We start from the raw sequence: 15,141 nt of genomic DNA, 5'->3' as shown, positions 1-15,141 counted from the left end.
TTAAATTAGGATAGGAAAAGTGGCAGTACTTAAGAGATTTTTCAAGAAATACAAGATAAGTCAAGAACTTTAGAGAATTATAAATATTAGTGAGAAATGGCATTCCCTCCGTTTGGTTGTAAAAACAAAAAACAACAACAACAAAAAAAAAAGAATTAATATCGCGATAAAGTTAGCAGTTATTAATAGTGTGAGTCCGACGTGGTATTCCTGCTCATCCAGTTTTTATTTTATTTTATTTATTGTTTTAAATCGACATGCATTTCCCATGTGTACTGACCGCACTGCTAGAAGTTGTTTTAAAATACCGCTAGGATGATATAATAATGGTTTATTGCTATCTTTGAAAAGCTAACATAAACCAGAAACCATTTTTTTTTTAAATAAGAAAATAATCCCCTAATGCCTTTTATTAAATAAAATAGAATCACATATCCTATAAGAATCCAGTGCATTAAGAATTTTTGAATATAATTAGAAGTGATATCTAATTTAAAAGGCTAATAAAATTCTCCTCATGATGGTGACTTATATTATTAACATCTAGATTCTAGAAGAACTAAAAATTAAGAACATATAACGCTATACGTGAAAATAAAAGGCTTCTGACTTCGGTATTTAAAGTTGGTAGAATGAACATTAAAACAATAAGGATTAAAATTACCGCCAGGTGTCACTTAAGTGCTGGACGATCTATTATGGAAAGAAATGGGAAAACTGGATAGGTATATGTTATTTCGCACCGGAAACGCCGATGTAAAAGAAAAATTAGTCTTTTAATGTTCGTTGTTGATCTTTCGATACACTATCTTTTTTTTTCTTCTTTTTTTTTTTAATCCTTAACTTGAATATCAGTATTCGAATATTTTGAAATCTGGGAACGTTTTTCAAGTGTGAATGCAGTGATGTTTTAGTAGATCCGTTTACTTCGCTTATATATATATATATATATATTAATCGGTTTCATAAAGAGGCGGATGGTTCTCCTCACGGGAATGCTTGCTTGCTTTTTATCCACAAAACAGACAAACCGACCTAGAAACACACGCGCAATTAAAAGACACAATACATTAATACATTATCTTCATTGCCTTGGTTGCTTCCGCCAAGACGATGAAGATAGTGTTTTTTTCCACACTTCCTCAATCATTTTAAATTTCTTCTTCTTCATTTTGTTTTCGTGTTCCACGAAATCTTTTAGGGTTAGCCGCTCTCTGTTCGAAGTAGAATGCTGTCGTCAATTAATATTTACTTCAATAGATCAAAATAAAATGTGGAAGCGTAAAATAAAGTTTTCATTTTCTTCTCATATTTTTGTTTAGAAATACTGCACTATGGGGTTTAATAATAAAGTAAGGAGACTGCTTGCATTAGAGAGCACGTAGCGGTATTGGATCGATAGGATTCACTTGCTTAGATTAATTCTGACTGGAGATTTTGGTAAGAAGGTTTGTGCAAAAGTTTTTAAAAATATATCAACAGCGAAGAGAACAGTTTCAGCAAATAATATCAACTGTTATAAGCATTTTATTAAAAAGGACATAAACAATGACTGAAAGTATTAAGAAAAAAGGTATCGCCTGTCAGATAGTAACTTTGTATTGATGTTAAACTTCCCTTTCTTTAACTTGTCCTCTGTATATACAACGCCATTGAGAGAAAGAAAGGGAGAAGACAGGGGCTTTTAAAAGCGCTGTTTTTTTTTTTTTTTTTCCCCGAAACGTTAGAAATATGTGGTAATTTAATCTAGTCATTAAATGGCCGCTGCCAATAAATGAATATGTTTTGAAATTTCCCTCTGGTTTATTTTTATCGTATTATTCACTTTTGATATTAGCAAAATTTTATATTTGAAACTCATTCAAATTGGATTCCTTGTATTCCCTTTCAAGGTGGTCGCATTGATCACGGTCACCATGCTACGAAAGCTTTGCGAGCCCTGGAAGAAGCAGTTGAGATGGATCAAGCTGTGAACGAAGCACTGACCCTAACCGACGAAAAGGACACTTTAATTGTCGTAACGGCGGACCACTCCCACGCTTTTACAATGTCTGGTTATCCTAAGCGAGGAAATAACATATTAGGTAAATATTGTGAATTTTTTCTCATAAATTTTACATTTTTCAGAGGAAAAAATAGTCTTTTTGTAAGGTCATTATTTTAACGGCAAGATTTCGTTATTCTTTGTCTCTGAGTGGTGTCTTATAGCGATTTTTGTATTTCACAGGTATAGCAGGTGTCTCCGACAAGGACAACCTCACTTACACCACTCTGGGATATGCAAACGGCCCTGGATACACTGGCAAAAGGGTCAATCACACAGAACAGGAAATTAGTAAGTATTAAGGTCCCGATTGGACAGTGAGCAAATTGACGACAATAAATTTTATTGTTCAGTGTTGTTCAATCTTGCTCGAGTCAAATTTTATTTCATAAAAAAACATCTCATATGTGGGAGAAAAAAAAAAGTGAGCTAAGAGCTAGAAGTGGCCAAATTTTATTAGCGACTACTTTGCAAACATTATTTTTTTTAATTTTTTATTAGCAGTACTGTTGTTTGTATTGATATGGTACCGCTCGTGTTTCAGAGGGACATTTACGTTCTAAACATTTAAAACAATGCTAGCCAGTAAATGCGACCAACTTCGTACTTTCTCAGTATTCGGCTCACTTTTTACATATCGGATGTTATTTTAAATATATCACTTGTTTTTCTAGATGAAATGTGTGAAACAGTAAGGAATAAATTGCCTAAATCAGTTGATCGATGCAAATTTAGCACTATTTGCACACGATTTTAACACAAGTTAAAATTGGGTGTTAAAATTTTAAACAAATTTTGTCTGGAGGAATATAAACCACTTAAGAGAAAAAAAAAACTATTCCTGCCAAAAGTAGCTGAACGTCATCTCTATGTGTCTGCGAAGGACCCTATGCCCTTTCCAATTCTCACCTTCATTTTTGTAAGAGGCTGATAAACTGTCTCAAAAGAACAAAAAAAAAAAAAAGCAGCAAGTCTTCAAATTTATAGAATCAGTTTCTCATTGATTGCTGTCTTAAGAGTCGTTACCGTGACTCCAAAATATTCTATGGGTCGATATTTTGCTTCGCTTACCAAAAGATTCGTAAGCTTGTTTCGGACATGTGCAATCGGTCAAAGTGCATCATCTGTAACGTAACGAAAAAATTGAATTATTATTCCTACGTGAATTACTCAAAAATTAATTTTCAAAACATCAGATCCGGTTATATCAAGCTCCTTTCTAAGATATTGAATAGAAGGTCCGACAATGAAATAATCAAAGTGTCTTATTAAATATATATATAAATGAAAATTTTTCTTGCCGAGTGGATAGCGACACCAGCCTCCGACGGTAGGCTGTAGCTTCGAATCCCGCTGTGGCGTGGATGTTTATGTGGAGGATGTATTTCATCGCCAAATACGGGACCATCTGCTTGCTTATTTGATTTCTATTGGGTTGTTTTTCAGTTACACCTAAAGCAGCGAAGTCTGTGAGACCAATGTATTATGTTTGTTAATTGCGTCTGTTCTCTTGGCCAGTTTTTTGCGTGATGGAAAAACCCATGTTTCCTAGAGAGAAAACTTCGCCATCTCCATATGAGACCGACGTTTATTCATTTAACAAGTACCATGTTTGGTCACTGGTGCAGAATTACTGGGTTATATGAAGTGTAGTCCACTCACTGTTTAAATATAATATAGATTAAAACCGTAAAAAGATTAGAAACGACGCGAAGTGTATACTGCAGAATTGGAACTGATAAGTGACAAAAAAAAACGGAAGATTCTGGATGTTTGGAGGAATTGATTTGAAAGACTGTTCACTGCGAATGATAGAACTGTAACAGAAAATATTCAAGAGGAGGAGCATATCTTAATTGAGTTAGAAAAAATCACCAGAAATCTGAAACGTTATAGTGCAGCTGGGATGAGCGCTATTCGACCACTGTTCGTGGAGTTTTTTCCAGTGGCTGCCCTGCATAATTCAGAAGACCTGGTCAACTTCAGTTGGTTGGAATACAGCTCTCATAGTAGCTAACTATGAGAAGGGGAGGAGAGAAAATAATGTGAGAATTGCAGAGGAATTTTCTGATTTCCAAATAAGATTTATGTAACCACACTTGAGAAGAGGCTAAGAAAATGGCACAATAGAAATTCGGGAAGAACAAGCTGGATCCAGACCAATAAAGTTGTCAAGATCAGCTTTTCTATTTATGGCAACAGTTGAGAAATCGTGGGAATATAACAAGGATTTGATCAGTTTTGTAGATTTGGAAAATGCATATGACATGAGACGAAGAGAAAAGCTTTTCAAAACGATACAGTTGTATGGTGACAATGGGGTATTATACTGTATCAAGTAATACCTAGTCGATTATATTTGAGTTGTTAACGGAAGTTAGAATTGAAGGAGATATGGGAAGATGGTTTGATGTTGAATCAGGTGCGAGACAAGAGTGCGCTGTCTCCACTGTTATTCATCCTCTATGTGGATCCCGTTATGAAGGAAAGTTTCTGATATATCAAAATCAGGGATATTATTTCGACTCATCGCTTTATGCAGTTGATGTTATACTCCTAAATAAATCCACTACAAGTCTTCAGCACTCTTTAACTAAATTGAAAAACTACTGCGACAAGTTTGTTATGAAAGTTAGTAGTTAAAAGACACACACACACACACACACACACACACACACACACACACACACACACACACAAAAAAAAAAAAAAAAAAACTACGAAAAATAAGTACGAACATGGAAATCAACTGCTTTCCGTACAATCTATACACCAAATTGAAATATTTTGGACATGGTTTCTAATGAGATCGCAAATTAAATGTAGAAAACAGACAATAAACCAACACTGATATAGTGGGGCTAACTGAAAAATGTTTATGGAATAAGGAAAAGTTAGCCGCAATGTTAAATTAGCAGTATACAAGACAGGGATGGGGTGCTCCACTTAATTTTAACTAATGGAGCTGAGAGTTGGGAAGAAATATTTGATGATACAAGCTTCCTGAGAGAAAATAAGATGATAAATATGATTCTGCATGAAAGACAAAACCATATTAACAAAGAACATATTATGAAGAAACTTAATATTCTTAGCATTCGGGAATGTCTTAGGTCACTTAAATAGAATGGAAACGGTAAGGTTAGCATAAGAGGTGGGTGTGTAATGACACGAAAAAAAGATTCAGAGGAAGACCAAGATCTGTGGATTGATGCAGTAGGAAGTGCCTTAGAAGTGCTTCCCAAACTTATGGATGCCAAGGCCCCCTTTGGAAAAATTAAAATATTTCACGGCCCCATCGAAAAAAAAATCGTAATATAGACATGTATTATTATAATATTTATTGTATTTATATTCAAGATTTTGGTTTGTAATCTTTTTTGTGTTTCTTATCAATACCTTTGAAATGAAACTTATATGAATAAGCATATTTACTAATATTCATTAATCCCAGAAATACGCAAGAAGCAAATTTGTGAAACAACACCAATGTGTGATTTTTTTCCATTAAAATATAAAAAAGAACAAAAAAGAAATAATAATAAAAATTAAATACGTTTCTTTTAAGATTAAAAAAAATCTACTTAGTCTTAAAACATTTTAAATTTGTTTTTATTATTTCACGGCCCCTCCCCTTCAACAAAACGTACGGCCCCCAAGGGAGCCGCAGCCCACAGTTTGGGAAATGCTGCCTTAGAAGACCAAAATATTAGATATGACAGTACTGGAATCCTACTGAAGTCTGACAATACTGGAGGAAGTAATGATGGTAGTACCGCAGTATTTTGTGCACCTTTTGAGGGTACATATCGAACTTTGATGACGATGTAGTTTTATGGAGCAATTCCATGTCGTTTTCCACTTCCAAATTCTTTTCCCACTACACACTAAAAATATGAACATGAATATGTGCGTTTTTGTCTGAGAAGTCAGAAAGGAACTAGGTGTGGTAAACATATCAATCTGACAGCTTCTCGATTTTCTTGCTAAATTTTAGAGATGATTTTTATCTCCTTTCACTGTATTTATCGGAGTTTCGAACTATTAAGTCATATTTGGTCCCTGCAACAGGAATTCTATCCAGAGTCGCAAAAGCTGCACTACTGGTTTTTCAGCCATTCGTAAGCCTAATACATTCAAAAAAGTCTTCTAAATTTCTCTATTCCACTTTATTTTGAGGAGAAATGCTCTCGAGAATTTTTATTCCTCAAAGGGAATAGGCAAACCACCTTTCGAAATTCGGTCAGCAGTAATGCTGACCGAATTTCCACCCTTAGTCATCAGCAGCAGTAGCTGAGTTTAGGACTCCCGACGATTTCAAGACTGCGGAAAGAGTATAGCAAACTGCCGTTATTGTATGCAGTGCGTTCTGTAGTCTAGTTTTTTGGGATGCGAGATTACCACTCATTTCTGGGATGGAGAGAACCTATTTGCTTGTGTTACAGACGGACTAATTCAGAAACCGGCTGAAGATGATGAATGGAACCTACAACAGTGTTTCTTTTGTAGCGGCCTAGCATTATAGAATGAGAAACGTTGCCACAAGGTTATACGCAGTGGTGAGCTATAAGGGGCTCGCGCGAGCCCTTTGTTAAATTTTCCTCAAATTTGCGAGCCCCTTGTTCTTCTTGTTTACTTTTTTATTTTTTCAAAAAAAAAAAAAAATTTTTTTTTTGAAACATATTAAGCGACAAACTCATACGGTGACCCAACAAAAATCAGTCTAGTCGGCAGTGCATGGAATTACTGTTTCAACTCCTCTATTACAAATCGGCCCAAGTTTGAAAATAAAATAAGCGCATGCGCCATCTTTACCCTTCTCCTTTCTGGTAGCAGCCAATCGTATGGTAAAACCAGTAGCCAATCAAATGTTTTATAAAAGGTTATAAAAGATTTCATTCTTATTATACTTTGATAGTTAAAAAATGTTTTTCTTATGCAAGATAAATTAACAGTTGATTGTGTGCAAATATTTCATGTTTAGATCATGAAATATTTGTTTAAAAATGATAGCCTTTAAGAGGTTGATTCTCCTCTCATACGTTATGATTGGAATTTGTACACAAGCTGTATTAATGAAAGTTTTTGTGTGAAATACGGCTTTTTTTTTTTTTTTTTTTTTTTTTTCACCACTGGTTAATACGTGTATCCCGCAAAAGAAAAATAACAATAATATGTTTACTAATAAATAATTTTGAGTAAATAATAATTGGTTTAAATAAATTATGATAATATATGAACAATAACAAAAGAAAACTCTCACAAACAAATCGTTTGGTTTGGGTTATTGGCAAGCAAAACAGCGCTCCGTGTCTTAGCTGTGAGAAATTCAACAAAAATCTGCACATTACCATGTGTTTATACGATGTTCCAGTATAATATAGGTTATAAGTAAAATATAGTACACTATTATTTTTCTTATGTCTTATTTCTTTTTTTTTCTTCTTTTTTTCCCCTTAGCTGGCGTCAACTACACTCAAGAAACAACCGCACCCCTTGAAGACGAAACACACGGCGGAGAAGACGTCGCTGTATTTGCCGTAGGACCAATGGCACATCTGTACAGTGGTGTGCACGACCAGACCTACATTCCTTACGTTATGGGATACGCTGCTTGCATAGGCCCGAATACTCAGCATTGCAATGGCGCCTCTGCATTAGCGAGTTTCTTTCCGTTGACTTTATTCGGTGCAATGGCATGGAGAGCAGCGATAGTGTGAGTTCATCAACTATAAGGTGTACATAATTCTAAAGAGAAATCTGAACGGTCCAGATCATGTAAAAAAAAAAAAAAATGTAAACTTTGTTAAATGCAGAGTGTTAAAACAAATGATGTCCACCAATGTCGTTTCATTTGCACGGAGAGTGAAATATTGAAGTGCTGTACAGTTCCTGTCAGCATGCAGCTTTTTGCACTGATGCCAAAAGACTGATATGCACAATCGTTCTTTCCACCAATCTTATACAAAAGGTTATTTTTTAATTACTAGTGTTTTCCAGCGAAATGAGCTATTTTGAATACAGAAATTTTAAACGTAATTAACGTTAGTGTTGCTGAAACGTAAATTAAAATCTAGCGTGGTTAGAAATATATATTAAGTTGTTACCTTTTCTTTCTTCTTAGTTAATACGCACTTGTTGCTAGTTTGCCAATTACATTTCACTGCACTGCGCCTTCTGGCCGCCTAGTGCAGTGCTTCCCAAACTTATGGATGCCAAGGCCCCCTTTGGAAAAATTAAAATATTTCACGGCCCCCATCGAAAAAAAATCGTAATACAGACATATTATTATAATATTTATTGTATTTATATTCAATATAATTTATATCCAAGATTTTGGTTTATAATGTTTTCTGTGTTGCTTATCAATACCTTTGAAACAAAACTTATATGAATAAGCATATATTACTAATATTGATTAATCGCCGAAATACGCAAGAAGCAAAATTTGTTAACCAACACCAATGTGTGCTTTTTTTCCATATTAAAATATAAAACAGAACAAAAAATAAATAATAAAAATTAAATACGTTTCTTTTAAGATTAAAAAAAATCTACTGCGTCTTAAAACATTTTAAATTTGTTTTCATTATTTCACGGTCCCCCTCAACAAAACTTACGGCCCCCAAGAGGGCCGCGGCCCACAGTTTGGGAAGCGCTGGCCTAGTGTCACTAACCTGACCAGCCTCAACGTCCATTATATGTTGTAAATCTGTTGCAAAAAGATTATTTAACCTGTAGTAACCATCGTCCGTTATTTAATGATAAAACTATTGCAACCAAACGAGGGATTGCCCAAACAGGACGATCTCTTGTTTGGTTTTCACTTTCTTTTTAAAACCATAACTGTTTTTATCACTGCAGAAACAACATTCGCGTAAGACAATCTTATTGCCCATTTAAACACGGCCAGGTACTTAATTCAATAATAAAAAAAAAAAAGTTATTTTTTGTACATCACTGTTATATTAAAAAAATTACTTTTTTTTTTTGAAGTTTGTCTCTGTTGTATTTCCATGAGTATTATTTACACTTTTGAACACGTCAAACTTTTTTTAAAGTGAATTTTATAAATGAACGTCATATCACATCGCTTACTGTAGTTCTACAGCGCCATCTCCCGACAAAAGTTTCTTCAGATTGTATTTTTATTCATTGTTTATTCATTAAATGAACTACTAGCTACTAATGAGTTAATTTAGTAAACATAACGTTTGATAATATTCTGTTTATGAAATTTAATTCATCATTACAGTTTAGCATATGTTGTCTCCAAAAATAAATGACGTCTTCAAACGCAAAGATTCCATGTGATCCTATCGTTATTAACTGTTATTGGCTGCTCCTGGAAGACATTGGCTTTCATTACTAATATTTGGGGAAGAAGAGAATGGGCCATAAATTATTAACACTAAGAAACATAAAAACAACTGAAAGAAGTAATGGGAGAAAAGAATTATAAAGTCAAAAAAAAAAAAAAAAAGTCTAAACATCGCTAAAAACAAAACAAACAAAACTATTGCAGGTTCTCTTTTCCTAAAGTAAAACTTCGTCGACTTCAGAGATTAAACAACAGCCACGAAGAATATCAATAACGTCACAAGAGTTTTCCTTTTTAAATTATTTTAAAATTACTTTGAACCAAATCAACTAAATCATAAATATTACTTTGACACGTGATTTCATTTCGCAGATTTCTTCCCACTAACAGTCACCAAATTTCAAATGCTGCATTGGATTCTCAGTCATTCCCCCATAATCGTTGGCCGTTGAGGGGATCCACCATCGGGTTGGTAGTCCCCTATTAATCTTTTACCTCTCTTGAAAACCAAGGCAAAGGACTTGAAAACCGTAACTTGCCTTTAAGGGAAGAGAACCAATAAGAAGAGTACAATCTGTTTAGACAATACAATTATTTAACAAGTCAACTCTTTCAAATACTTTGGATATCACCTAACCTACAGAGAAGAAAAAGACATAGAAATGAAAATTACAAATTCCAATAGAGCCTTAAATATTATAAATAAAGTTTTTAAACCTTCGAAGGTACAAAGATATACTCAGATTAGAGCTTATAAAACATTAGCAAGTGCTGACTTATGGAAGTGAAGCATGGACGATTAAAAAAGGAAAAAGTGAAATTTTTTCCTTTTTTGGAAAAATTAAAAAAAAAGAGAGGAAATCATGAAAGAAATGAATGAACAACCAATAATAGAATATATCCACAAATATAGATGGAAATGGAAACAGCACATTGGAAGAATGACAATAGTAGAATCACCAAACAAATCCTTGAATACAAACCCGTGGGGAGACCGTAACAGGCCCCGAGGCCTAATACAAGATAGGAAGATGATGATGATGAAAACCAATCTGTCCATCTACGTGCGAGCCTGTCTATCTGTTACTTTCAATTTCTTTCAATTGCATCCTTCACTCAAACCAATCGTTTTTTGATCTGTTCACTTTTTAAATAACTGGCGTTCTGCTGCGTGCTGGGTTTTCTGAAATTGGTGGTGGTATGTCTGCACTATATCTCCGATCAATACGTTAACAAATGAAGAATACTGTTATTAAATAATTTAGTTCTTGTGTTGATATCTACAGTATATTTTGATCAATAATTATGGTTTGACTTTATATACGACAGCCTATTTTTCTTCTCAGTTATGAGTCTGTCCAAGTGGTGTAGTTCCGGTTTTGTAATAGGGTTTAGTGTTTCAGTTTTGGGGGTTTGGACAAAACTTTATTTTTCATTTATTTACTTTCATCCTTTTGCCTGGCTGTAGAGTAAGCGATTTTTGTTAATAATTTGATAAAGCAAGTTTTGGAGTTCCTGAGATCGTATATAAATTATATGAAACCTATGGTAATTACAATTTGATGAACTTCGGTATTGTTATGCCCTTTTTCATCCACTTACTCTATCTCATAATCGAAATTATTCTTGATGGGATGATTGTCTTTATTCCCTATTCAAATAAAATTCCCTGAGCCTTATCCAAGCCTCGCTTTTCCAACAAAGCAATCGAAGCGAAGCACGGCATATCTCTTAACAACTGAGAAAAAAAAAAAAAAAAATCAGCGAATCTAAAGCAATCTAGGAGACAAATGCATCAATACAACTTCCTGTTCAAAAAGAAGTCGAAGCCTGGTCCCTTTCCAAGATGTGTTAGACAAACCTACCCTACTATATTTCTGACACACACTCTCTCTCTCTCTCTTTATTCATTCTGATGGAATAATGGCAACTAAAGATAAACCGGACCTCTTGACACCAATCTTCTCTTGTTTAGACGACCAAGACAAATCTCCCTTCTATTCCACAAACAATGCCATGTCTCCTGTGATTTCTTCAGAAGGAAAACACTCAATAGCTTTGATGCCCATCAATTCTCTGATCCAGATGGTATCATGTCCTGTCTTGTGTTTACAAGATGTCTTATTCATCTTACGCTTATCCAACGGCATGGAGGCAAGCTTTTACCACCCTGTTCTAAAAAATTGAGATAAACGTCACCCATCAAACGATCATCCAATTGATTTCACCTCAGTGCTTTTGAAATTTATGGGGAAGGTCACAAAAACCACCTTCTTCACTACCTAGACATCCTTTAGTTAATCAGAGATCACCATATGAATGCAGCCATTCTCATTCTACAGCAAACATCCTCGCTAACCTTAATCCACTTCACAAGCACACACAGATTATGGCCAAATGTGGAGAAATTCGTGGTCTTGATATTTCCAACACACTGGACCAAATCTTGCATCGAGACCTCCTTACCGAGCTTCCACTTTATGATTTCCCTCCTACCCTTTCGCTTTCGCCAGCTTGGGCAGATTTCTCTCTCTCTCTCTCTCTCTCTCTCTCTCTCTCTCTCTCTCTCTCTCTCTCTCTCTCTCTCTCTCTCTCTCTCGTCTGGTTTTTCCACCAGTGCCGAAGTTCCAAAGCTCTGAGCTTCTTATATACACCAGTAAGTCTCAATGACGTTCAGTCTTCGCAATGATCCTCTCCTATACATCAATGAATCTCTCATTAACGTCTAGTCCTATTCATGGATAACAATGGAGTATACTGATAACAGTATACTCCATACCGTTTCTTCATTTACAAAACCATAAGTCATCTGAGCATTATTGTAAATGCTCAATCTTCAAGCTCTATAGCCAGTGCCTTATATATACATAATACACATCTTCTAGCCACTCAAGTGGGGGTGAAGATAATTTAGTGAAGATGTGTTTTGTGGATATCCTTTCTTATTCTTCTAAACATTACTTCTCTTCTGCTCAACTCCTAACACTATAAATCACAAATTCGTCCAAACATTAGAATATTGTACTCTCATCTGGGATGGCGCACCAAATTCTGCCTCAAAATGCTAATTATATCTAGAAGAGAACTGTTCGCTTAACAGCACTCTCTTCTGGAGGGAGAGACAGGCAGAGAGAGAGAGAGAGAGAGAGATTAAGTGAATTGCTGTCTTGTTCCTCCATTTCCCTTTAATCGTATACGAACAAGGGTAGCTGGTGGCTCAGCTCCATATATGTCCTTCGGAACAGTTTTCCTCATGCCGTTTTCTGCGAACGCATTCAAACTTTATCTCTTGAAGAAACACTAACAGATTCCCCTTCCTCGGATTACTTGACTAAGTCAATGTCGTGTTATGTCTTGAGACATCTCAAGCCCTCTCATACGACTTTTTAAAAAATAGAATTTATAGCATTTCGCCATCGAAACTCGGTGATATTCCACCCAAATGAACGGACTCCTCTTTCTATGTTTATTTTATTCTTCTCCCATCCACGAAAGGCTGCAAACCTATAGCACACCAGCATGCTGTGGGTTTTATGTATGGCCTCAAGGAGAACACAGATAACAGTTTTCAAGACACTTCAGGCCTCCAGTAGGCGGAGCAGTGATCTCATCGGACTATGAAATTCATCTCCAACCTAAAGACATTTACAAACATCCATGCCCACTGAAGAAGTTGAACTGCAGCCTATTGTTTCGAGAGCGAGTATATTAACCACTAGATCAACGAGGCCGGCAAAAAAAAGAAAAAAAATCAACCAAAAAGTCGGTTTATCTGAGTCCTACATGGTTGATATATTTTATTAATGCAAATAAATTCTGGTTCAACATTTCGCTGGACCTAGTGCTTTTAGAATGCATTAGGTTTTATATCAATTTTTTAAAGTCTATAAAGAGGAAACGCAACAGCAATTACCTCTATATTCTTTGCGCTGATATGAGTACGGTTGATTGAGGAGTAACCTATTCTATCTGGCTTGTTCTCTTCTATTATTTTCTTCGTAAGTTGGATTCTGTAGATTACTATTCTGGGTCATTATTTTATAAAAATCGAACGGAACATATACGAAGCCATATTTTTTTTTTATTTCCTTCCTGTCTCCGGTGAAAAAATAGAAGAATTTTGGACGTTTTTTATTAATTGATTATTGTTCTCTACTTTTTAAGATACCGTACAATTCTTTCCACTAATGCACAAAAAGTCGATAGCCCTTCTTTCCAAAAATCTTCGGTTTTTAGGATCAGCCTTCCACTACTTTATCTGTTTTCATATTTTGATACCATTTCTCTGCTCTTCTGCAGGATATGTGAGGCAACATTAATGTATTTAAGATGTGATTTTAAAATGTGTTGTGTTGAAATTTTGTAAGCTATTTTTCATATTAAGTCAGTTGATATATTTCTTCTTATTTTGACCCAGTAGACTGTACCACTTGCTTCATGCATAAATCTTGTCTACTTTTTTTTTTAATCTGTAGCGCTTTTCTATTTTTCTTTTGTTTCTGAAAGAAGATTTCGCCTGTATATTGCATTTACTGAAATTTTCTACAAAAATATTTCATGAGTTGTGGTATCACTTTTTGTGCTTTTTCAATACACTTCTTTAACATAATTTGAAGTCGTAGAAAATCTACTTCCTTTGGCAGTTTCTTAATTTTGTTTTTGCACGTAATTTTTCTCCTCATAGTGCCCCGATTTAAATTAATGTCAAAATATTTTCCCTTAACTATTTCTTCAATTCCCCCTAATTTTTTATTACAACTTAACGAAATCATTTCATTTTTATCTCGTTTGGGAGTCTCTGGTCCAACATTTTCCAGTTCACTTGAAAAATTCACTATGAACACGATGAAAAAAATTCAGTGAATTTTTTTCATCGTGTTTATCTCCGGTTTTTGCAGAGATATTCTAATATATAAAACTGCATGTGACTTTAAGACTTAATGAATCTTCGAGGCGCATGTTAAAAGAAACAAAAAACAACAAAATAATAATAATAATAAGAAGAAGAATCCTACCTCTTATTCCACAGAGATACTTGTTAAAGCATATTGTCCATATATTCCCCGCCATCATCCAACAGACCTTGGATTTTTTTTAATCGGCTTTCATTTTAAATATACTGCAGTTGGTAGCTCTCTTCTTGGTAACTTAGATCACACCCTTGTACACGTTTTATTTTTATATTTTTACAGAACTTTCTCAATTAGTCATTATCCCTCTCTTGTCCTTTGGTAACAAATCGGATGAATTTTGTAATTTTGTTCCATGGATTCTAATTGATGAATTTATGGTTGAATTCACGGAGTTCATCTTAAAATCCTTATTCTAGCAAAAATTAAGGATATTGATGGTCGTGCTCGAAATGCCTAGCTATTGTCCATGCCCTGGATCTCCATGAAGCGTGCCAAAACATCCGAGGTAAAAGTTATATCTAAATGGCTCAGGGGGAAAACACCAGCCCACGCAAAGGAGGCATCCAGTGAGCTATTCCTGCTATCGCCGGCGGTGATTTGCTTTGATTATCTCTGAATGTTTCAGGACGAATTCAAAAGGTCAGCTTTCTCTTTGGATGATGTTATTGTGGTCCCACGTTTCAGAAAGTTTTCTTCATCAAAGAGAAAGCGGATCTTCTGGATCAGTCCCTTCTCCTCAAATAGTAATAGAGATAATCAAAGCAAATCATTTCCGACGACAACAGGAAAACAGCTTTTGCTGCCTCTGTTGATCATTTACCAGTCAGACATCAGAATAATACCTAACAAGACGCATTTTCCCT

General features: G+C 34.9%; 1 protein-coding gene across 2 annotated transcripts in view; it reads left to right on the top strand.

Moving 5' to 3' along the window:
- The window catches only part of LOC150100065 (alkaline phosphatase, tissue-nonspecific isozyme-like), an 89,032-nt gene extending 79,993 nt beyond the window's left edge, over window positions 1-9,039 (top strand). For both annotated transcript variants that reach the window (XM_090402946.1, XM_090402945.1), the window contains exons 7-9: window positions 1,893-2,084; window positions 2,228-2,335; window positions 7,505-9,039. In XM_090402946.1, coding sequence (XP_090259072.1) covers window positions 1,893-2,084; window positions 2,228-2,335; window positions 7,505-7,764 — 560 coding nt within the window. In that variant the 3' untranslated portion in view covers window positions 7,765-9,039. The remainder of the gene's footprint in view (window positions 1-1,892; window positions 2,085-2,227; window positions 2,336-7,504) is intronic.
- The last annotated feature ends 6,102 nt before the right edge of the window (window positions 9,040-15,141 follow it).

Source organism: Typopeltis vanoorti, chromosome 13, assembly GCF_054136105.1.
Source record: "Typopeltis vanoorti isolate ZY-2024b chromosome 13, IOZ_Tvanoo_1.0, whole genome shotgun sequence".
NCBI lineage: Eukaryota > Metazoa > Arthropoda > Arachnida > Uropygi > Thelyphonidae > Typopeltis > Typopeltis vanoorti.
This window is presented reverse-complemented; position numbering and strand designations above follow the sequence as displayed.